Source organism: Falco punctatus (assembly GCF_963210335.1).
Source record: "Falco punctatus genome assembly, chromosome: 5".
In the NCBI taxonomy this organism is placed as follows: domain Eukaryota; kingdom Metazoa; phylum Chordata; class Aves; order Falconiformes; family Falconidae; genus Falco; species Falco punctatus.
Window position 1 is genome coordinate 11,829,148 of NC_137584.1, and position 25,137 is coordinate 11,854,284.

At 43.8% G+C, this 25,137-nt stretch overlaps 1 protein-coding gene across 2 annotated transcripts in view; it reads right to left on the reverse strand.

The window, feature by feature from the left end:
• Positions 1-24,753, reverse strand: part of CD109 (CD109 molecule) — a 98,763-nt gene extending 74,010 nt beyond the window's left edge. The window contains exons 1-2 of one of the 2 annotated variants that reach the window (XM_080388710.1): positions 9,264-24,753; positions 8,779-8,939 (exon numbers count right to left, since the gene is read on the reverse strand). In XM_080388710.1, coding sequence (XP_080244836.1) covers positions 8,779-8,939; positions 9,264-9,388 — 286 coding nt within the window. In that variant the 5' untranslated portion in view covers positions 9,389-24,753. Of the gene's footprint in view, positions 1-8,778 lie in introns of both variants that reach the window. The other variant, XM_080388709.1, reaches the window with a different exon arrangement.
• Positions 24,754-25,137: the final 384 nt, after the last annotated feature.

Consider the following 25,137-nt stretch of genomic DNA (forward strand, 5'->3'; position numbering starts at 1 on the left):
AGTCTCATGAAAAGAGAAGCCACCTGTGTGTGACTGCAGACCCATGAATTTCCCAGCTGCTTCTTGTCTCTGCAGGTACTTCTAGAACCCTCAGCACCTTAGTTTGGATGTCTTTCTAATTAGACACCAATAAGGACATCACCCTATACCCATCTGGAGATGCACTTTTAGCTCCCATCCCTTTCTCTTCAAAGCTACCTTTTTTGTACCTGAAGGGTAATAACCAGGTGCATAGCACACTTCTCCTGACACTTTGCCACAATGCCTACCATCTTTCCTCCTGCTTTCCAGAACGTAGAAGAGTCCCAGGGTCAAATCAAAAGTCTGTTTAGCCCAAAGTACCATCTCCAACAATGGTCAAGGACAGACATCTGAACAGCATAAAAACAGAACAAGTACACAGTGACCCCTCCTTGGGTACTCTTTCCAGCCTATGAAATCTGGAGCTTGGGGCCTGACAAACCAGAATTTGTGTTTTTATACTGGACCAGCCTTTGATGGACTTTTGCCTCATGAATTTGAGCAATCACATTTTCCATCCACAACATGTGGGACATAGAGTTCCACAATTTATTTCCACCTCATTAATCACAGATTCACAGAATGGTCAGGGTTGGAAGGGACCTCTGGAGATCAGCTAGTCCAACCCCCTGCTAGAGCAGGTTCTCCTAGAGCAAGACTCACAGAGTCACATCCAGGCAGGTTTTTAATATCGCCAGGGAAGGAGATGCCACAGCCTCCCTGGGCAGCCTGTTCCAGTGCTCTGTCACCCTCAAAGTAAAGAACTTTTTCCTCATATTCAGATGGAACTGCCTGTGTTGCAGTTTGTGCCCGTTGCCCCTTGTCCTGTCACTGGGCATCGCTAAGAAGATCCCAGCCCTGTCCTCTTGACACCTGCCGTTAAGATATTAGTGGACATTGATAGATCCCCTCTCAGTCTTCTCCTCTCCAGGCTACACAGCCCTGGCTCTCTCAGCCTTTCCTCACAAGGGAGATGCTCCAGTCCCCTCATCACCTTGGTATCCCTCCACTGGGCCCTGTGCAGCAGTTCCCTGTCTCTCCTGAACTGGGGAGCCCAGACCCGGACACAGCACTCTAGATGAGGCCTCACCAGGGCAGAGCAGAGGGGCAGGATCACCTCCCCCAACCTGCTGGCCACGCTGCTCCTAAGGCACCCCAGGACACCATTGCCCTTCTTGGCCACCAGGTCACACAGCTGGCTCATGGGCAGCTTGCTGTCCCCCAGAACCCCCAAAGTCCTTTTCTGCAGAGCTGCCTTCCAGCAGGTCACCCCTGGCCTGTGCTGGTGCAGGGGTTGTCCCTCCCCAGGTGCAGGACCCTGCACTTGCCTGTGTTGAACTTGATGAGGTTCCTGTCTGCCCAGCTCTCGCTGAATGGCAGTGCAGGCTTCTGGGGTATCAGCCTCCTCCCAGCTTTGTACCATCAGCAAACGTGCTGAGGGCACACTCTGTCCCTTCAGCCAGGTCACTGATGAGTAAGTTGAACGGGACTGGACCCAGCACTGACCCCTGAGGAGCACCACTAGCTACAAGCCCCCAGGTGGACTCTGCTGCTGATCACAACCCTCCAAACTCTGCCATTCATCCAGTTCTCAACCCACCTCACTGCCCATTGAGCTTACCCATGCCTCTTCAGCTTATGTATGAGGCCCACCTTCTTTTGTCTGGTTTGAACTTGTCTTCTGATGGATTTCCTATCTTTCCCTCTGCTATCTCTGGAACATCTCCAGTTGGCTCACAGCCTCCATGGGGAATGTCCCAAATCAGGCACAGCATTCCCCAGGATGCCTAATTAGAGCTGTGAAAATTACTAGAGTACTTACAGAAAATATTTCTGTGTATATACTTGAGTACAGCATTTGCCTTCTTTTTTGAGCACCACAGTATTACTTACAAGCTTCCACCTTCAAACCATCACCCACGCCCACCACACACACCCTTTTCTGCAGGACTGCTGCCTCACCTTTTTTCCCATCCAGTAAACACATGCTCTTTTATTCCTCAACAAGAGCAGAATTATGCAGTTCCCCTAGTGAATCATACTCCAGTTTTTCCCCTAATAATTTCCTGTATAGCCAAAATGAGTTTAAAATCTAATCCTTCCTCCCAGCATCCTTGCTGCTCCTTCACTGATCTAATAAACATTCTCCCCTTCTCATCCATGTCAGCCATACTGAGCAATACAGTTTCAGGGCAACCCATTTCCAGTTTGAGAGTGAACCACTTTAGACCTACTTTGTGAATAGTATTTTCCATCCAGCCACAAACGTATTTAGCAAGAGTTCCATGCTGTCCCCGCTTCTCCAGCTGGCTTGTCAGCGTGCCACGCCAGACTATCAACAGCCCTACTAAAGTCAAAATATAACAATATCCCACTTCTTATCCACCTACAATCCCTGCCAGCCCATGGTGGAACACATTTTATTTGCAAGTTTTCAATCTCCCAGAACCCCTCTCTTCACTCATGCTCTCAAAACTTCACTAGCATTTCAAACAATTCCCTAAATATTCTACAGGTAATTTTATCAGGCTTAAACATCTACTTTACCAAATTACTCTTTAAACTGTTCCTCCCCTTTTGTTGCCTTAATTCTTAACCCTTTTCCATGGCAGTTGGTTGATCCTCTTAGTGAAAACTGAACACTTACTCCCTCCCAGCATCACTGACCTTTCTCATCAGAGTAGCAAGCCACATCCTTTGCTAGTTTTCTTGCTACCAGTATGACATTTAAAAATCCTGCCTTATTATCCTTCACATTCTTTCCTACTCATGGTTTGGCCTTTCCAGCTTTGTCATTTCTTACCCATGCTACTCCTTTAAGCTCTATCTTTGTAATCTGATCTCATTTTCAGTTTATACAAATGGGTTTCCTTTTATCTGATGTTTTTTGGCCAATGTTAAGATCGTGTTTAGTTACTTTATTTCTTACCCTTCTGCTATGTTAATCATACTACCCCATTAATATGAATCCCTCAAGAGTGTTCTCCCTTTGCTTCCCTTCCTTCTTGTTTCTGATAACATCTTACCTTCCAATGCCTGTTGTTTATTGGCATCATTTCCCCCACCACCACTAAGTTCACAGCCTTTACTTTGTTTTTCCTCTCTTCTCCCATTCCTAAAAGCTGTAAAGCACCACCAGTTTACAGTAGCAACAGGAAACCCCACACTGGCACATGTAATATTCCCTCCTCTCTGAGAGTTGCCACACTACCACCCTTTCTGATAGAAGTCAGTTATTCCACTCTTCTCAAGGTACTGTGAAACAGCCTACAGCGTCCAGTCCGCCACACTCTCCTTCACTGAATATTGGTGAAGACCATGGTGAACAAACAACCTCATGCACAAACTTGTAAAACTTGAGCCACAGAAGGACTCTCCCTCAAATTTCGAACTGTATCCAATCAGTAAGAAAAAGTTCAACTACTGGATGAGCTTGATACTTCCATCTTTCTGCAAAGTACTTAATGGCCCTGTTAGCAGGATAGATTCAACAAAAGGTACAGAAGCCTGTTGTTTGTTTGTTTTTTCTTATATGTACTCCAGCAATACAAAAGCCTGTACGAGAGGGTCCTCTTCTCTACTAGCTCCCTTGCCTCTGGATCCAGCCCAAATACCTCCTTGCCCAAAACTTTTCCTTCGGTCTAATTTTGCATAGGTTATCTGCCTGTGCTGACTGACAACTTATTTTTCATGAGGCACAGTTACACATGTGTTTGGAAGTGGAGGTTATGGACACAAAATTATGGGACTCATTCTCTCTTGCTGTTTGGCTTTTTAGGCATTGATGCAGAATTAGGCAGAAAGGAGCTGTCCCACTAAACTTCCAGCAAAATCCTTTACCCCACAGATTTTCAGCCTAGATTTTGTGGTCACCGACGAGTGAGTCATTTCATTCTGAAATAAGGTGCAGAAGCAACTCAAGGTTAACAAAACTGACTGGCATACTTAAGCCATTCATTCCCATTTGGCTGTTACTATATAACTTACTATCCCTAGTGCTTTTCGCCGTTCCACATACTAACATGGTCAGAACCATATTACTAAGTATGCAAAACATGCCTTCGGGTAAAAGCAGATCTTCCATTGTCTATACGGATGATCACTGCAAGTCTGAGCTTGACAGACGTTCTCACAAACTCTATCATGTTTCATAAATCTTAGCTGAGTATTTACCACGCTCTAGCTCAGTAACCTCTATTAACAAGTACATTTACTCCTCTCTAGAAGCACAAAAAGCAGTACAAATTAATTAACATGTACAAGTAATTTACGGGGAACCCAAACTATGCATGCTATTGTAAACCAGATTCTTCAGTTCACAAAGTAGTTCTCACTCACTGTGCCTTAAATAAATTACGTTGTACCTTAAATACCCAAAGCTCTAACTAAATGTTATTCTTAAGAATTAAAAACATTCAGGCAGGTGGGTAAATGATGACAACTCATTACAAATGAAAGCTTTTTCTAAAACTAATTCGTTTTTTCAACTTACATGTACTTACTTTTTCCAAACCATTCTAGCACCAACAAAGAAAACAGACTTTTCAGAAGCTCTCACAATTAAGGTATAAGGTTTCTCATAAACTAACACATGCTGCAACGTCTAGGGAGCAAACCCTGTACAACAACACTTCTTGCCAATTCGAACTACATCTTTATTGATCAATGACTGGATAAATATGCATGGCAAGAGTCACTCTTCACTGTAATCACTGAAAATCAAGCCATTCATGCATAAAATTTAACTTGTCTGTCTGTTATTTCCATCTTTTTTGTTGCTGGTGGTGACCCAGAAAACCCAACAGCTCAAATTGCACATAAGCCATTGTTATCTTCTGCAGTCAATTTCAATCAGGGTGAAGATCTTTCTGATACTTCATCTCCACAGAGAATGTGTCAAGGCTTGATACCGTGCACAGAAACAGCTTTAGTTAGTGCTTCATGTTTTTCTGGAGTCTGCTGCAAACAATGGAAACCTATTCTCCCCTGGTGACGCACTGACTTACTTTTCTCGGTTGCACTTGCTCACACAAAGTTTACCTGTAGCAGCAACATCCTGCTTGCAGACATTCAGTTGGTCTGTGTTCACCACATTTAATCTAATTAACTTAATCCCTGTACCAAAACATTGGTCTTAATCTCCCTTGCTACAGTACGCTTGGATTCTGGAACATTGAGCCAAGCTCAAAACATCAGCACTTCCTTAAATGTATGTGCACGCACACTTTCTCCCTCACTCCAAAACATACAAACCAGCCACTTTATTAATAAATACATTATTCCCCTTTGTTATATGAGAAGCGTGATAAAGACATGAACCAACCCCAACTGCTAAAGCCTTTCTCTAATGGACGATTTCCCAAGCATCACTCAGATATCAAAATTCTACTTCCAGTAACATTAAAACAGTGAATGTTTTATCAACCATCACAGGGCAAGCACTCTATTTCTTACATAAAGTAAGAGTTATATAAAGAAAAAATAACTATGCCTCTAATTCAGCAAGATCCTTTTACGGAACTAACTTGGAAATTCAGACCAGTACACGCACCATACTGAGCTGCTGCTGGAGAACCAGAGCACTTAACTTTAAGCAACTGCAGATGCACTTTGCCAGACAGGTATGTTATAGCGCTTACGCTTAGGTACTCAGCTAAACTCAGCCTGCAAGATTAAACAGCACTAATAAAAACAGTGTCCTCAGCCTGTCCCCAGCATATCTGTCCCCAGCATCCAATTCCCAGCTCCGCACCCATCTCATTTCCATCAGCACAAATGTTGCACACTGAACCAGGGAACCTGTCTGCCTAAAAAAATATTCAACAAAATAAAAACTTTAATTTCAGTCAGATCAGTTTCTTAACTCAGTTAATCCCCTGATTTTGCCGTCACCATGCAAGGAAAAATACAGAGCATAACTGAGCCAGCTTAGGCAGCAGCGCCACTAAATTTGCAGCCTAACCAAGGTAGGTGATCAGTTCCAGCTTCCTGGGTATTCAGCATGTCAACATCTTCAGCTACACTATGCCTCTCTTAATACTTACTCTGCATAGACACATGGCAATGAAAGTCATCAAATTCATGTGTACCGCAGGAACAGTAATACCACTGTATTAGCCACCCTGTGTAACCCAATGGGCCCAAATGACAGATAAAGCAACATTTTCTGGGCACTAATATATGCACCAATGATGTCATTTAAAGAAGATTTTGTGTGCCTGGAGATATATTTGGGGTTTTTTCCTTCAACTGCAACAGCTGGCCTAATAAAACTTCCCCCAGTCATCCTTCAGTCACATTCTTAGACTAACACAGTTACAACAGTATTGTTGCATATTTTATCTTAAAGTTGTTTTGTGAAGTGAAGAATTTAAAGCTTTAGAATCTTACCCTGACAAACTGCTTTCTCTCTGGGTAACTCTATTCACAACTGATCCACTTGTGTAGCACCTTCAGATACGCGCCTTCAACACTGCATCCTCTGTTACAGGGCAGTTCCCTTGCCCCTGGCCCGTAACAGTTTTGCCTACATATTTATTCACAAGAACAAATGACTAACAAATTATATAACTTGACTTTAACAAATGAATGGCCACATCCCAAATTTTAAGATCTTTGCAAGAGGAAATACACTGCATGCTCAGCACCTTTTTTTTTTTTTTTAGGTTCCATTTATCAAGTAAAAAAGCATGGAAAATTCAAATATATATTTAAAATATATTCTGCTTTTTCCTCACTGTATCCAGCCTGATACAGTGTCACACCTATGCCTGATCACCCAGCGTTCCCTCTGACTTCAGCAACTCACAGTGTCAAGTATCATTCTGTGTGCTGTGCAGATACGGACATCCAAATATTTTCACATGCTTGGAATTACCAGTCACTTGTCTGCTTTTTAATGTTGAAAAGGACAACAGACAGGTTGAAACCCATGCAAGGCTCACTGAACTTGATGTTAAGCAGAACAGAAGCAGGAGATAAAAGCCATATAGTTAGAAGAAGAAAAGGAGAAGACAGTTTTTCTTGTAAAAACAATGAATCAGTTGGTTTGGGTTTGGGTTTTTCGGTTTTGTATCAAAATATTGCCAGGAAAGGTCTGAAGAGGAGTTGTGAACTTAAAAAGGCAAGGTCGCTACTAACAGCGTAATAAATACATCAAAGTTATTTTCTCCACAGAATATGAATGCTCCTTTGTCCAATGCTGAATCCTCTGCTATGTCTAATCCAATAGGCTTGCTCTATTTTTGAATAAGCAAAATCTAAATATGCTATATAGTGTGTTATGGAGACTTCAGATTAAGGACCGTAGTAGGCATGGCAGCCACTCTGGTTTACTTGCATGAAGATTGCTAGCAGACCTGTCCTCCTAAAGTACTTGCCTTAGGCATACATCACAACAACCATTAGTATTACATTTGGATGCTAACAGATCAAGTGTCTAAATATGATTTAAATAAGGAATGAAAATTTAGATGAATCTTTTTTTAATCAGCCTTACCACTACAGGAAATTTGCCTTCAGGTTTATCCTTTTACACTGGCTGCTGGAGGACACAGAGCTGGAAACAATATAAAATTAGAGTGGATAAACAATACCCAACTTGAAGTATAACCTGCCAATGCACAGTTCTGGAGAACTTTTTCTGAATATTTGAAATAGCAAGAAGGGGGTTGATCAGATATGCTTTTCTGCATCACGAGGCCATGAATTCCTCAATCTGGTGCATTTCTTCATCACACTCAAAATTTCAGCCTTTTCTACAGGTTGTGAAGGGAGGCGGCCTTTCATGAAGGCTTTGAAATGAAGGTGTGATGTTTCCAATTAAGGTATCTACATTATAAGACATTAACAGAAAAATTAGTTGACACCAACAAGAAGAGAGTGCATTACAGCAGGGTAGTTTTTTTCTAGGACTTCATATTGCCCCCAGACTCTCTACTTACAACAAGTAAAAAGCTAGAGTTTGGGCATCATTTATATTGCCTCACACTAAGAACAGTCTGAAAGCTGGATTACCCAGACAAAATATTTTCTTTCTCATGAGGGAAAATCTCAGGCAGGGCATCTCTGTGCTTCTGTTCCCAGCTGGCCTTTATGAAATGGTGCAATTAACTGCCACCACATCTTCTATTGCTGCCCGGGGCACAGATTAAATCAGCCTGCTCTCAGGGGTATTTATCTTCAGTACTCAACCTGTCCCATGATCCAGTTCTTGATCCTTAAAAATTTCTGTTTCCGCCAATACACAGAGCTTCCAAGTAATGGTGTCCGACACGGTCATCTCCCCTATCCTCCTCAGATTCTCCCTTTCCTAGGGCATGAGAAGCAGCCATCTCCAGATACTGTATCACCTTGTTTGTTCCACCCCTACCATTATCCTGTTTGCTTCCACCTTGCACCCTAACAACAAGCCTACCAATGAGCACCTCTTCTTCTGCTTGTTCTTCATCCCACATTGACCAGAGTACTTCCTGGCTTCTCAGAAACCCTATATCCATCACACTTTGCTACTATTGGATTATTTTCAGAGTTTACAATGAGTTGGCACACCCATGCAACCACTCACTACCCAGCTCAGTCACCCACCCGCACACAGAACCAGCAGAGCACAGGATTGTTTTCTCTTAAGTGGCCCCTACTTGGTAAAATAAAAGTTCCTATTTTAGTACCATTTAGAAGCTGGGATATTTGGGGAGCAACAGACTATTGTGAGAGAAAGCAAATCTAAATCCTTCCAAGCCAACTCCGTTCTCTTACCTTTCTCAAAGACCATCTCCCTGCTCAAGATGGTCTCGTTATCTCTGATCACTTCCCCCCTGACGGTGACCTGTGCTGGGCTGTCCGGCAGCAGAGCCACCCCGACAGTCATGTTTGCTCCAGGCCTGATGTTCCAGGGAGCCGCCACCAGGAATGCAGGTCTGGAAAATCCAAACGGGCAGAGGGAGAAAGGGCAGGGAGTGAAACACAATCCCAAAAAAAGTAACAGCGTCCGCACAAGAACGCGCGGCGCAAGTTGCAAAGCCCTCCCGTTGCGCTCCGCCGCGGCGGCTGGAGGCGATGCTCGCTCAGCGGGCGCTGGCGTGCGGGACGGGGAGAAGGCAGCGCTGCTCCGCGCAGCTGCCCGCCGGCCGCCGGCACCCCCGGGGAAGCGCCCCCGCCCGCGCAGCCTGCGCGCCGGGCAGCATGAGCAGGCGCGGCGCCCCGCGCACCCGCCCGGCCCCGGCTCGCCCGGCCCCACGTACCCGGCCGCCGCGGAGCTGCAGAGGAGCAGGAGCAGGAGGCGGCGGACAGCGCCGCGGGCCCCCGCCATCGCGCTCGGTGCGCGCTGCCCCGCGGCCGCGCTGCCCGCAGCCCTGGGCCCGCCCATGTGCGCGGCGCCGGCGCCGGGCGGGGGCGGGAAGGGAGAGGCCGGCGCTGCCCCTGCGCCAGGCGCGCTCCGCCGGCCGCAGCCGCACCAGCGCCCGCGGGGCGTTCCCGAGGCCGGCCCGGCGGGGGCGGGGGGCCGGCGGCACGGCGGGGGGAGGACAAGCGCGCCTCTGTCCCGTGGGTGCGGTTCTGCCCCCCGCAGCCCTCGCGCCCCGCGCCCTGGGGCAGATGCCGCGGGGCAGCGGGTGGCGTTCTCAGCCGAACGCGCCACCCCAGCAGATGAACCCCCAGCGTAACGCCGCCCGCCCGCGGCACCGAGCGCAGCGGCAGCCCGGTGTCGGGAGCGCCCGCTTATCCCCGCGGCTTTGCACCGCAAAGACTGGGAGAGGCTTGGAGAGCCCCCCGAGGCGCGCTGGCACGGGGCTCAGGCTCGCAGGCAAACCGGCAACAGCTCTGGGTCTGAACAGGGACAACGATGCTGGCAGAAATTCCAGGAGCCTCGTAGCTACTCAAACGTGAACCGGTTGGTAATGTAGCTCTGCCTGGACTGGCCTCCGTGCCCAGTATCTGCGAAATAAGGTCATGTCTGCATACGCGTCTTAACCCACTTTCAGAATCCAAAACGTGCACTGAAGCAGCTTGGGTGACATTTTGCTCCTTTAGCATCTTCATGCTGAGTGGAGTGGGCACACCTAACAATGTTTTGATTCATCTGAATTCTCTCATCCCTGCGCAAGTCTCATACATTTAGAAATGCCACCCAGTCCTTGAAGTCTGCCTCTTCAGAAGCGCTGGGCTGGCATCCTCTGCACTGTGTTACAAAATACAGTCAGTTGTAGTGCTGAAAAGGAGCAGCATATTTCGTTCTTCTGAAAACCAGGTATGAACAGTAAATGCACACTGTGCTCCAACAGTATCCCAGGCAGTCATGCAGTCTTTTCACATCTTTTAAATTTGCTTTTCTAAGTTTTCATACCTCTGCTGATTCTTTTTGGGGCACCAGTCTCTGCAGTGACAGGAGAGGGTGCCATCTCTGTAGGCTAGGGACGGGGTGATACTACAGCAACCACAGCTGATGCCTGGAAGGTCAGTCTTGGCAGCTCCTCACCTGCAAAAAGTGCACGATGAGGCAGCGTTTGGGAGATGTTTGCTGTTATTTGTAAGTCCTTAACTTGTTGTTTGTGAGAAACAGGCAGGGAAGATGAACAGTCAATGCCGCTCCTTTTCTTGGAGATGGTGGGAAGAAGCGCTTACAGGTAGTGCTGTATCCCAAGCACCCCAGCCCGGAATGGTGAAGTTACTCTCACAATACACATTTCTCCAGCCTCTGGCACTGAGCCCAGCTGGCACTCCAGCATACCTATCAATACTGATCAGCTCTCTTAGTCTCCGAAACAAGGTGGCCACATCCAAACTTCCTATTGCGTGTGGCCCACGCTAACCCCCAAACCGCACTGTGATCTGGTGAAGAGAGCACTTGCTGGCCAGGGCAAAGCCGAAGTCAACCTGAGGGTAGAGACAACCAGCCTCTAGTCCCAAGATCATTTGCTGGCACTGTTTTAATTCATTAGCATGGATGTAGCCCAAAAGTCCATTAGTGAAAGTCCTTGCAAATGTCACAGATTTTGCCCAGTTGTGCAACAGTATTCGCACACATATCCCATCTTCCCTTTACTTTCCTAAGGGCTTGGTATTTAAAGATACTTTTGTATATGTTTTTGATCTTTCCTTCTACAAAAACACCAATAAAGGAATCCTACAACAGAAAGTAAGAGAAGAAATGGATTATTAATACTAGGATTTCATCTGTCCTGGATAGATTTATCACTAATAAAAAAATGGATAAACAGAAATTAAGCGTTAGATGCCATGCCATAACAACATGCAAGCTCCATTTCTTACAAGTATATTCATGTACTCAGAGACAGGTCAAATTAATGGAGGATAGTCCTACTGCTTGGAGATCTCAAGCCCTGAATCCTCTGAACATATCCCATTTATTCCCTTGCTAATCCAACATGGAGTTTCCTCTGCTGGATTTATACCACCCTCTGATTCCCTCTGCCTTGTCAGAAGACCCTTAAAGACCCTTTTCATTATTTCCTTTCCAAATAGGATATACTGCTCTGTAGGTACATGTAGAAGGTTTTCATGGTTAAACATATAATTTAGGAATCAAATATGGTATGCAAGGATTCAGTAAGTTCCCAGTTAGCAGGAAACTTAAATACATAATAGCTCACTTCAGACACAATTTTAAGAGTCACATCTTACCAGCATCTAAACAAGACTTGATTTTCAAAAGTGCTCTGCAGCTGCTGGTTTTCATTGTAACATAAGCTGTGATTTCCCCAAAACACCACTTCAACTCCTACATTCTTTTACCAAATGTGGTCCTTCTTTGGTGACCGAATGATACTAAATACTGTACCTGGACTGGGAGTAGTTATATTGTGTGATGGTTCCCATGAGCCCCAGGAGCTCCCTCTCCCATTCTCCACTCAGCACCTCACAGCTCTGCAGCCCGCAGCCCTCCCGACACTACCCGGCAGCCTGTGCCGTACAGTTCTTTCTGGAGAGAGGTTTACTTCTAACACGGCTCATGTCAGTGGCCCCGTTTGCAACACAGCCCCACAGGTGGCTATCAGCACAGTATGTAGATGGGAAACTGTGGAGCGTGGGCAGATATGAGGTAAAACAAGGACATTTTAAGCCAGCTTCAGCCCTACAGCCAGTGTACACGATAACTACACCATGTATCTCAATCTTCCTCTGCACATTCCTCTGCACACAGAGAATAAAAACAATTCAGGAGTAACTGGAAAATAAACACAGTTATAGAGAGTTGGGCTAAGTTGATATCCTATTCACACTCTCTAAGTGTTAAACTATTTGTTCTGTTGGACTTTATCATGCAGCCTTGCTGATTACAGGACTGTTTCATACCCTCGCGCTTATTTTATCTGCTCATTTCCATTTACAGTTGTCTACACTAAGGTTTTGTTAGGCAGTTACATGTCACTCTTTAGTTTTATCTAGGTCAGACTGGTAACTCAAAAAAGTTTGTGTTACATTTGTCAAATTTAAACTTAGGGGTGCCTAGGTTTGAAAACCTTTTGCACGCCCACCAGCTTCTGTTATAGGGCACAAAACATCCTCAGCTAAAGAATACCTGTCCGTCCAGAACAGGCAGAAGAAACAGATTACATTAGTCCTACTAAACTGCTAGGAGATCTATGTTTAACAAAACAAAAGACCTTAGCTGCACATCCTTTTCAAGACTATAGAAACAACCATTTGGCAGTGTCTAGACCTAAGCAGGTTTTCAATGTCTGGCTCTGACAAACACCTGAGAGACTTGTGCACAAAACTTGAAGCAGGGAACTGCACAGCAGCTTACTGAGATCATCGTGTGAGGGAAATTTGTTTTGGACCCGACTCCTGCATATTAGGAATAATTTTGAAACAGTATAACCTAACATGAAAGGTTTTAATAATCTTCAACTGCTCCAAGCCGGTAGAGTGGATACTCTGGAGACACAATTTGGGAGGTAAAACAGGTTGTTGTTGTGTTCGGCACGCCAACCAGGGAAGCTAGCTGAAAAAATTTCTCTGTTCAATTTTCACATTTGGGAGTTAAGCAAGCGTTACCAGACTCAAGTTTTACACCCATCTGTGATATGTCACCATAATGAAAATTCCACTTTTACCACCTTCACTGGTCCCTCAGGAACCTAATTTTGCTAATCCTTCATGGTTTCTTACAAACAGAGCCTGTAAAGGCTGCGAAAGTCATCGACAGCACTGGCTATGTCTCAGGCAGCTAACAGCTATACTGTTGTCGGTTTCTATACAACTCAGTTTAAGTCTAGCTCGAATATATGTACCTGTATCAGCTGAAATCACACCTTTGAGTTGCAGCCTAGGTATACTCTAAATAAAAATGTGTTTAAGTAAATACAGAAAACCAGACTGGTTCCTTAATGAGCCTTGGTAAATAAGGATTGCAGCACCTAGCAAGCTCTACTAACGGTATGAAGACTGGCTGGAAATAAACCCATGCTCAGCAAGGTCTGTTTTTCTCTAATATCACGTGGAGAAAGGAGTACTGTTTGGTTAATGTAAAAACCTAAGCACTACAGTACTTAAAATACTGGAGGAAATTTCAACAAAATTACGACAGCGGGGACTTGAATGGTCAATGCCCTGTCCTGTGTTTAGCATTAGACAGTGGACTTGGCTGGTCAGACATTCATCTGGATTCAGCAGGCATTCAACCAGATCGTGGTGCAAACAAAGAATGTTTCCATGAAATGAGGCAAACACAGGGAAATCTGAACACCTATGCTATGTGGAAATTTGAACCAGAAGATCACTATAGTCTCTTCCAGGACAATATTCTGTATTTCCAAAAGCTTAGCTGGTTGTCTTATGCATCACTGAACTCAAGGCCTGCAACTAAGCTCATTTAGGGGATGGGTAGATCTTTTAATTAATCTCAATAGGCCTTGGATCAGGTCCTAGCAGAAACTGTGATTCAGCAGCTTGTGGAATTAGGAAGGAAGCAAAAGTCTGTTTTATCACTCACAGTGAGTAGACAAGAATTATACCGAACACTAAAAATAGGTGAGTGGAAGATCATTCCATGGTAGCAGGAGGGCACATTCCTTGCTTGGACGTAAGCCTGAAGAAGTTGTGTTTGCTGGAAAGTACTGACAGGAGCATAGGATATAAACCTCTCTCAAAAGTGCTCAGTAATAACACCTCAGACACTGGTTCTGATCATGGAATGTGCCAAAATGCTTTACGCTATGCTGGTGAAGGGTGTGCCATGCACTGAAATTTGCCTTGAGCTATCAGGGTAGAATTTCATGAAAATCCGGTCTGCACTGATATTAAGAGCTTTTTTCCTAGTACCTGAAGACATCTCTCTTAATAAATAATGTTATTTGCAAATTCTTTTCCAACTTGAACCGTTACTCCAGGCACAGTGGGTAGGATTCACTTCGTCAAATGTGGACTCTGCACTTGTCTACAGCTAGTTATACACATTCTCTGGATAGACAATGGAATGAACTATGAACTTTTCACACCACGTTTATATGACTCCTTAAGAAACCAACATTTGAATGAGCCTTCTAAATTAATCAAGTGAATCCCATCCTAAAAATACCAATTTCTGTTAAACATCTAAACAGGGAGTCGAGACAAGTAATTCAAATATATCTTGTTATCTGCAGAGCATGTAAGATGACTGTAGATTAAGTGTCCTCCTGGAGTATTCAGTGAATCAAACCTAAAGAAAGACATTAATTTTGACAAGCTTTGGATTGGGGCCTGTTCGAAAGTATAAGATTTTGTTTCTATTTGTTCAAAGCCTGGTATAAGAACAAGCAATGTCCAAATAAGCAAAAAGCTTCTTCTTTGTTAATATAGCATAAAAAAAGGTTATTGTCTTGGAATTATATGCTTATATTTTCACAATATTTTAATTGTTATTATTAAAATACCTGTACATATTTTAACCATACCCATAAAAATTAATGGTGATCAAATCTGTAAATACTGTTTTATTGCATTGTATGCAATACTGTATTCATGCTTTGAAATACCCCAACAAAGCAAAGCACTGTCTTTTAAGAAACACATCAAATGTAGGACAGCATTGTTAAGACTTTACGAGGTTTTGAGAGATTCACTTTTTGAAATGAGATTCAGAAAGGGAATTAAAGAAGGAATTACATAATGATACTATGGGAGATGTGAAAGTCTGAGGAGCAAATCTACAAATGATACACCTAGGAGTTCCCCTACAGTAAAGATAATCCTCTGACCAAGTTCCCTGGCCTTACAGCCCTTTTGAACTGATGGAGCAGTGCAGAAGGACCATAATGGAATGAAAATGAGGACCTTGCCCCCTGTTTTTCCCAGAACAATAGCTCTTGGCAGTTGATGGATCTCACAGAACTATAATGAATTGCTGTGGAATGACCCTGTGTTCTAGTTTCTGATGTGCTGAAGGTCCTCCAAAGTGCAAGTAAATGCGGTATCCAGAACAGGTTTTTATGTGTAGCTGAATTTTTAGATTTCCTCTGTGGGCATCCTCAAAGCAGACTCTTGGCTTTACAGAAATCGATGGCACTGAAATCATTGTCTTCAGTGAGGTCAGGACTCAAAACTGTATTCTCTACTTTGTTCAAATCTCTGTAACTTTGATACAAAAAAACTGAGGTTTTTTGCATTATTTGCTGCATTTAGCCCCTTAACTTTGATTGATACACTGTATCTTACCTGATACATATGAGCAGAACATTTAGGAAGCAAGTTCATGTAATGCCTTTATTGCAAAGTTGAAGTCATGCCTTAATTTTGTTTTAGCATTTTTCACTGATTGTAAAATGTTCAATCATAACAGTAGGGGCTCGTTGAAACATGTACAAACATGCTGTTTTTATGAAACTGAGACAAGTTAAACTTTTTTACAAAAGATGACAGGTTGTCCTCAAAAATCTGTTTTCCTATGGCAGTATTTTTCACAATTGTGTGATGAAATTCCATTTACCAAGCTTCATTAATCACTTTATATTACCCACCCTTATTCCCTTAGCTCTCTGAGGGTTTTCAAAAGGTCAGTGCAACCGCTCCTCATTGCAAATACTGCTGAAACAGCCAAGAAAAACCTTACTTTCATTAAACTATTTAGTGTATATTAACACTATTTCATTCTAGAGAATTCCCCGAGGATTCAATTATCTTCAACTATAGACTATACCTAAACTGTAAACTTAAACTATGCTTTAAAAAAATTAATTTCTAAAGCCAGTGTTTCCATAATGTCATAGAGTAGCATATCACAGCATTCTGAAGTACATGCATGCATACATTGTAGCTTCACTTTTAATTAAGTACATAAAAACTGGCAGATTTTTTAATGAATGTGTGTTTCTGTAACAGCTATTTATGATATTCATCTATCCATAAAAAAGGGGTGTTAGTAAAGCAGTCGGTTTCATAGACCAGTGTATCTCCGTAGGCAGAGGCAGCTTCCTTTCCAAAGCAGACTGACCTGAAAGCCGTTCATACTGGCGACAAAGATCATTTCCCACATAACCAACAGACTAAAGAGATGCGTACTTTAACTCATCAGAGCGAGAAGACTGAGAGAGGCCTCTCCAACACTTTCATAGGAAGAAAATAGATCAGGCACTGATCTATGGGAGAGAAGTGTAAAAAGGTCTAACGCTCAGGCACTAAAATCAATCAAATGCAAATTAGAAATGAGGCATCTACTACCAGCAGAGGATATCTTCCTGAATAGACTGCCAAGGAAGGTGGTGTTGCTGCTTCTTTGTATGTCTTCCCATCAAACCTGAATGCTTTTTCAAAAGTCTAAACCAAGTAATTAGGCTAAATACAGGGGCAACTTGCTGAAATTCTGTACTCCATCATATACAGAAGATCAGGCTATGGGGTCTCTGGGCAGCGTGATGAAAATCCATGAGATTGCTCTAGAGCTGAGGGACCAGAAACATACCCAGAGAGATGAATGTATCCCAGAAAGGACAGAGCAGGGATTTGTTCCCAAGGAAATCAAATAGAATTGACAAGAGGGAAAGAAAAGCACCTAGCAATGGTGGAGACTATACTATTTCAGTCCTGGTTTCCTCCATCTTGGAATGACCAGAAAAGGTGAACAAACAAAAAAAGAAAACAGAATTAGAAGTAGTTGTTAAAATGGAAAGTTTTTGTAGGATGTGACCTCTTGCAGGATAGCTTTTTTTCTTTCTAAAAATGAAAACCACGCTTTCTGCTTGGAAATTGGTCAAAAGCTAAACTAAGTAAACTATGTTTAAGTTTAGTTTGCATTTAAAAAAAAAAAAAGGAGAAAAAAATCCTTTACTTTCCAACCAATTCCACCATGCTATCAAGAAGCAATAGCTATGTAAAGTAGAGGTAGGTAGACATTAATTATGTAGGTAAAACTTCTCAGAACCTCCATCCTATTTTAGATTACATCCATTTGACAAGCACATGAGTCAACCTTATGTTACACAAGTTGTCTCTTACAGAATCGTTTTTTGTAGCAGCTACAATGGCTTCTATAGACAGAAGCGATTAAGAATTATTTTTTTAAAAAATACACTCAAACTATTTATAAAACTTGCTCAAAACTTTGTGTTTAGTTTAGACACAGGTAAATACTAGCTGTCTCTCCCTGAGGACTAACTCTTACCGCATACAGCCTACCGGAAAGGAGGGAGGGTGAGGAGTCCGATCTCCATGATTGAGGACCTGACTAAAGGTTTCATATTTCAAGTCACCAAATAAGCCAAAGTCTAAATAAACTTAGCCCTTAAGTAATGCCACTATATGATATCCATTCATGCTGTTCAAAAGGCCACTGTTTGTTCCATTGCCAACCAGCCACAGCAGCAGTCTTTTTTTTTTTAAATGAAGAGGGTGTGGACCCCAGAGGTACATCTTTCCAGACCTTAACGCTGCAACCAAATGCTTGGAAATTGCTGTCATATGTCTGAAATGTGTCCTATATCGGACAACTTTCTAAGGCCTCCTAGCCATGTTTTTAGGCTAAAGATTCGCCCTGTGATTTTTCTGACCACTAACAGCAGTTCTGGAAGTTTCTTCTTTTCTTTTCATTTTGTTCCTTAGCAGTAATTTACTTCAGATATTAAGAAAACCAAACAAACTATATGTAAAACACCTAGTGTGCATGATGTTTTTTTTACTCCTGAGAGGGGTCACAGGATCACAGGACCACTGGAAAATTCAGGGCAGAGGACTCAGGAGTTCATCTAACCCAGCCTGCTGTTCAAGGCAGGGTTAGCAATGAGGTCAGACAAGGTTACATAGGGCTTTATCCAGAAAGATCTTGAAAACCTCCAAGGACTGAGACTGCAAAACCTGATAGTTAGATGATGTAAACCACAACCAGGTCGCTATTCAAACGACTGCAGTAATTGCTATTGCCTTGATTCCCCTTCTCCAGTAAATACAAATTTTGACAACAGGACAAACAGCTCTTATACATTACATAATACAATTAAAATGAGAATTGGAGGTAAGGAAGCAGAGAGTCTGTGATGCTACTGTTTCAGCTCTCTCAGCGAGGTATGGCATTATGGTATGTGCTACACACTAGAAAGAGCTCTGAGTGAGCAGGTACAAAGGATTATGTGATAGGCATCGGGCCTGGATGTGATCCAACTGATATTCAACGTGTACGTGGCCAGGCTGTCCCAAGAGTGATTCTGCGTGACTGACATTGAGTCAAGCCAGGGTTTACTCCCTGACATGGGTTGCAAAGAAAGTATAGATATACTTTACATCTATCTTAAAAAAAATCCAGCCCTTGAGACTTGATGCTCCCCAGCAAATAGAAGGAAAAATACTTGCAGGGTGTTTGAAGAACATAGAAAAGTTTTGAAAGATTGGAGAGAAGACTTTTCCATGATAGCCAGAAAGAACAGTTTGCCTGCAGCCATCGGGTAAGCCAAAAAACAAACCTCACAAAGAAACAGGGTTTGTAAGGGGTGTATTGACCTACTTAGCTGAGAATTTTTAAATGTGAGTTTAAACATTTATCTTACTTTCCAAACCCTGAGGTGGAGAGAGTGACAGCTGTAAGTCATACACAAAAATCTTCACGGGATTAACAAAATAACCTAGAGAGCAGTCCCAGAGAGATGTCCTTCAGTGGGCAAGGACATGGAGCCAGTTTGCAGGAGCGAAAAGACAAGGACTTTGCAGAGGCTCCACCACTCCACAGCAGGATGAGGCTGGGCTTGCAGCAGGGTGCCAGAGACCCTCACAATGTTGGCACCTCTGAGGGATAGTTGGCTTCCACAGCCGGAGACTCGGATTACATAGCAGCTTCTGCACCCTAGCACCAGTCACCATGCAGCACCTCAAGAAGTTACATAAAGGCTCCTCAGCCTCAAATGACTCATCTGAGACAGCATGAGCACTGCTGTACAACTAGGTTCAGCATTTTAGAAAGTAAATGAATGGGACTCACCTCCTTTTCTCCCTCTCCCTCCCTCTCTTTCTTTCTTTTCCTTACACTCTTCATTTCTCTTTTGTTTTGTAATAGTCCTACTGTATTTTTATGTAAAGTTTTTATGTTCATCCTCTAGATGTAATAGCTGTGGATAACTGCCATTATTTGCAAAAGAAAAAGTAGGTTGATTATGTTATGACAGCATTATAATCGCCATAAATTTAGGCTTAATTTTGGAGCTCAGATTGACAAATTAGAGGCATAATTTTGGGCGACATTATAACAAATCAGTCTAGTAAAAAGACATCACATTTACTCTTTCAAAATCCAACAATTTTCAAATCAACATCAAAGAAGAAGTGTCTTTATTGTTGCAAGAAGCTTTGTTTCTTTTTCTAGGCACACGTAGATACTGAACATCTGACAATCTTCAGATTTATGTCTCCCTTAGACACTTTCTGCTAAAAACTAGTAAAGCCTAATTCGCAGGTTCTTACCTTATCCAGCATACTGTGTTCCTTGAGCACAAAAAAAGCACATCATCCTGTCCTGTGTGATGGGTTCTTTCCAGCTTTCTGAGATCTCTGCAAAAATTATTTACTTAGTTATTGACAAGGAAGACATATTTTTCAGGATCCCTCACCTATTACGTATCATGCAAGTTTGCACATTATCAGCACCTCTAAGCTTAAGTGAAGCTTCTTTTGCCACTGGAAATATTTTTTAAAGTTTTATCATTAACTTTCACTATAGAGTTCACATTCAAAGAAAGTTAGAAAACACTTAACTGATAGCTGAAGTATGTTCTTGGGCAGTTCTAGACTTTGACAAATCCAGCTACCAATCAAGTTTCCAGCAGGAACTGAACAAAACTATTAAGATAACCTGTGAGATGCCAGCATTATTTATCCTCATTGTTCCATCTTTCATGACAGAATAATTCAGATTAATTTTGTTTTGCCACAGATCTGAATAGCTTCAACATTGCAGAATTATAATACACCACTTCATGGGGTGGAAACTCTTGAAAGAATCATTCTAGCCTGGCTCCAGGCAAGTACAAAAACATGGTTTTGCAAGACTAAGCTACACAGCTGAAAGCATAAGTCCAACATTTATGCATACCACTGGAACTCATAAAATATACCTCAAACCCTATAAATCTTCCATATTTCAGCACTTGACTCTCCACTAGTAAAACACCTTAAAAGACAGTGTTTCTATGGCTAGGCATGTGCACAGGGAGAGAGGTAAGTCTTCACCAAGGACTCAGAAAATAAGCATTTCTTCTCAGAGCACACTTTGTCTAAGACTGTAAAGGCATACCCCTATGCGTAGTGCTTAATTCAGCTGTGGAACTCCTTGCCACAGGGAACATGAATACTGAATTTTACATGGGTTCAAAAAGAGATGGTGTAAAATCTTCACAGACAAATATGTCAGAGACTACTGAGTACAGAAGTACCACATCCAGCACACCCAGCTCAGGGAGGTCCTGAGTCACCAGTCAGTGTATTCAAACATGCAGAGACTATTCAAAGGATGTGTCACCCTGTGTTTGGTCTGTACAAGTCCTTCCCTCAGCATTTGCTATTGACCGTTGTGAGAGACAGGGTACTGAGGGAAATGGACCGTTGGTGTGACGCACTATAACTATTCACACATTTTTATAAGCCCATTGACAAAAGAATTGCACTTCTTAGCAAGCTCTCCAACATCCCTCAGTGGTACCTATATGCACAGTGAAGCTCTTAAACTCGGGAAATAGAGAAATCACCCACAGGGCTAAGGGGCAGCACAGGTGGGGAATCTGCTCTTTTCCCTAAGGGATATTCATGCCTTCTATACATGAGGAAACAACTACAGTTAAAAAAGAAAGAAGATTCCACAAAGTCCCAGTGCATTGTTTTGCCTGAGGTTCAGCATTTACTGCAGAAGTAAAACTAAATACCACTGTCAGAGAAGAAGTATGAGTCCATGTTTCCACGTACAGATGAGTGTCCTGAACAGAATCCAGCTGTTTAATAGGAAATGTCCAGGTACTCCCATTTCCTTCAGGAAGAATACCTTTAAGTAGGCAATTCTAGCCATCAGGATTGCCTGGACTTCCAATCTGTACTTCTATTGGCTACTGCAACACTGAAGTTTAAGCAATATAAAGCCTAAGTCACTTCTCTGAATCTAGTTGAGCACTGCCACATAACCCAGAGGAGTACTTTGTAGAGGACACAATACATCCGTCCTTTCTTCCGTATGAAAGCAACAATTTCTGCTGTCATGGCCAATGGCAAAAATTGAAGTGTATGGAGTGCCTCTGCTAACAAATGATAAGAAAAGCGGGCTTGATGAATACCTCCCCTCCCAACATAAACCCTCAGGGAAGAATTTCTGCAGTGACAGAGAGCCCTGAGGCATTTGCAGCAGACAGAGTATTTCCAGGCAGATGGAAACACATTGTACTGCCAGAGCCACATAAACCTTTTCTGATTTGGTCAGCATCATCATAGGCATGATTTAGTAATGAGTTTGTATTCAGCTTTACAGTAGAACGACTGCACAGCTCAAGGCATCATGATGCTTTTCCTTTTTGATTGACTGTAACTTGTTCTTTTGTGGGAAACCTGAGAAATTTTTTGCTTGGATACATGTGCATATCTTTTCTTGTCCAAATGATCTGATAACTGTTTATTTTTCCACTTTGTAAATTATCAGTCTAAACCAAAAATATCGTTGTTAGGCATTCACAACATAAAAATGCTGTATAGTGTACTGCACATAAAGAGACTAAGACAAATTATAAAGTAGATATTCCAATCTTAACTCATTGAACTCTGTTTATGTTACTCCCACTTATTTAATTAAGAATAACCAGATGATTCTTATATTGTAAGAGCTGCATTACTCTGCTCAATTTTTTCTGTTTATCTTGAAAAACAAGACTTCAGATTTAGAGTCTTTGAAAGGACATAAATAAACTATGGTATCTTGTAGTATTAATTAAAAAAAGGCAAAAAAAAGATGTGGGAACCCAGAAACAGACAACTTTTTTATCATATACTATAAAACTTCACAACCTGACAGAAGTGATGCTATCTTGCTCCATGAGGAAATGCTGTGACTTAGGTTAACATCACTGATATATTTTCCCAGGCCACCTTCTTCATCTCCTAAGCAACCCTCAACATTTAGGGTAGTGTTAGTTTGGTAGTTAGGTAGTGTTAACCAGTTTAAAATATATTTCTACATCATCACAGCTGTATCCTGTCTGCACTGCTGGATGAGTATGAGAGCTTGCCCTAAGGAGCCATGGCACTGGAGGGAACAAAGCTAAAATTTCTCTTGAGACCCAGGCACCATTCAAGGTTTCTTTTCCCAATTGGACTTCAGAGTAGAGAATGCACACCTGCTACCCTGCATGAGTCATGCTGCAGAGTGCTGCCTTAGCTTGAGTATATATAACCTCAGGGTGGGATTTAGGGAAGGAAGTGCAAACCTTTGGTGTTCTCTTGCATGGTGTGGAGCCAGGTGACAAGGGAAGCCAGGTGCTGAGCAGTGCTGTCTGTCACCTCCCCAGCCTAGCACAGAGCACAGTTGCATCCAGCGTTGAAAGTAACCAGGGCAAAAGTGAATACAAACAACAGTATTTTTTAGAAATAAAAATAAATGAAGGCAGAAAATACTTCAAATACTTCACATCAGGGCTGCATCGCAAGTCTGACACAGAACAGAGCACAGGCAACGGCCAGCCTTGCCTGTAGGCTGGCCAGAGGCAAACCATGCCTGTTTACATACAGCTATACACAAAATCAGTCTCCAGGGAATAAGAAATGTTCTTATCTGCTGTGACAAATGTCAGTGTTCCTCACACACTCCTAAATCTGCATTCATGAGTGTCACCTTTTGACTCTGGGCCTGCAGCCTCACAATCAAGATGCTTTTGGTGCAGCGTTTCACTAAGAAAAGAAGATTCCCTCAGCAGTGAGGGCCTGCAAGATCTCAGAAGGATGCAGCAGGGCAGAGAAATCCATGTTCCTTGCTATTGCAAGGTTTGCTGGCATTAACCCATACCAAGACTGTAGCTGAATTTAAGATACAAATTGTCTTGGTGAGAAAAAATAAGAGAGGGGAAAAAAGGGGGAAGCCTAGGAAAGCTTTGTCTATTGCTCCAGTTCCTGAAGTCCCTCTTCCTCCCTGCATTATTGATGAGAGGAGTCTAGGGAGAGCTTGGGGTTCAGCCTATGAATGGAAGTGATCATACCCATGACCCTGTGGACCACATCGGTCCTGGCCTGTGTGCCCCCAGGCTTCCCTCCTCATGGGCTGGATGCTAGCGCACTGGTGTCTCTCTCTGGTGGTATATACAGACAGACCACGAAGGGTACAGCATGTGTGAAATGCAAAGCTGAAGTCTTCAAGTGCAACAAACCATATCTCCACTTCTCATAAACTGTTGCAAATTATGTTTGATGTGTTCTTTGTCAGAAAACAGCAATTGGTTTTCCTTCTGTAGTTTTGGCTGTAAGAGTGACTTCCAGGTAAGTTTGACTCACAGAAGACACTCTTAGGCTCAATTTCAGAATCAGAACAGAGGTCCTGGTTTGCTTCACATGTTCACATAGATGTAATGCTGCAGGACCGGCACACAGCCACAGGCATTCTGTTGCTGCTTGCAAATTCAGTGTATCTACCCCGTGTGAAACAAAATGGTTGAATATGCTGACAGGAATCCTTTACAATCTTCCATTTTCCGATACACAGACTTTTCCAGGCAGTTTGCAGACCCGTGTGATGGCACAGGCACCTAGCAAAGCCCAGGCCTTGGGCAGCTGGCCGGCAGAAAGGCCACACTGACTCAGCACTGGGCCCTGGCAAGGGCACAGACCCGCGGCAGGAGACTCCTGTGAGGCCTGGAACGCTTAGAAGAGCTCTCTGTCCTGCCGTTAGCTCCGACTGAGGTTGAAAGCCACCGACTCGGAGCAGAAAAGCTCTATTACATATTCGATGATGCTTATTCCTTTGTTTAGGTGCATTTCAAGGCCACGCGCCGCAGAATGTGATACGGGAACTGCAATTTATTGACATAACGGGGCACTGCAGCGGTTACAGAGAAACCCCGCACCCGCGCTGCGAGCTTCCCCGCTCCGGACACGGCTGCCGCAGCTGAGCCGCTCCGCGGGGCCCCTCGCCTTCCGCAGCGCAGCCGCGTCCGGTGCGGCCCCGCGGCCGCCGCCCGCAGCCCTCAGCGCGGAGCCGAGTCCCCGCGCTGCCCGCGGCGCGACCCGCTCCTGTCGGGGCAAGGCTCGAAACAGCTCACGGCCGCCAGCCCCCCGCCACGGCCAGGCGGAGGGCAGCCACCATTCGCCTCGGTGGTCCTCGGAATGAGGAACTTTGCCCAACAGTCGAGACAGACCGCACAGCGACACCCGCAGCCCGGCCGCCGGTCAGCGCGTCCGCTATTCCCCACCCGCCCGCCAGCCAGCCAGCCAGCCAGCCAGTCAGCCAGCCAGTCAGCCAGTCAGTCAGTCAGCTAGTCAGTCAGCTAGTCAGCCAGCCAGTCAGTCAGTCTGTCAGTCTGTGAGCCCCGCCCCGCCCCGCCCCGTGGGAGGGGGAGCGGGAGCGGCCGCCCGCGCCCTGCAGATGGCTGGGTGGCGCGGCCCCTGCCCTCACCAAAGATGGCCGCCGAGGGCGGGCCGGGAGCGGTGCCGCGCTGCGGCTGAAGCCGTTTCCGCCCG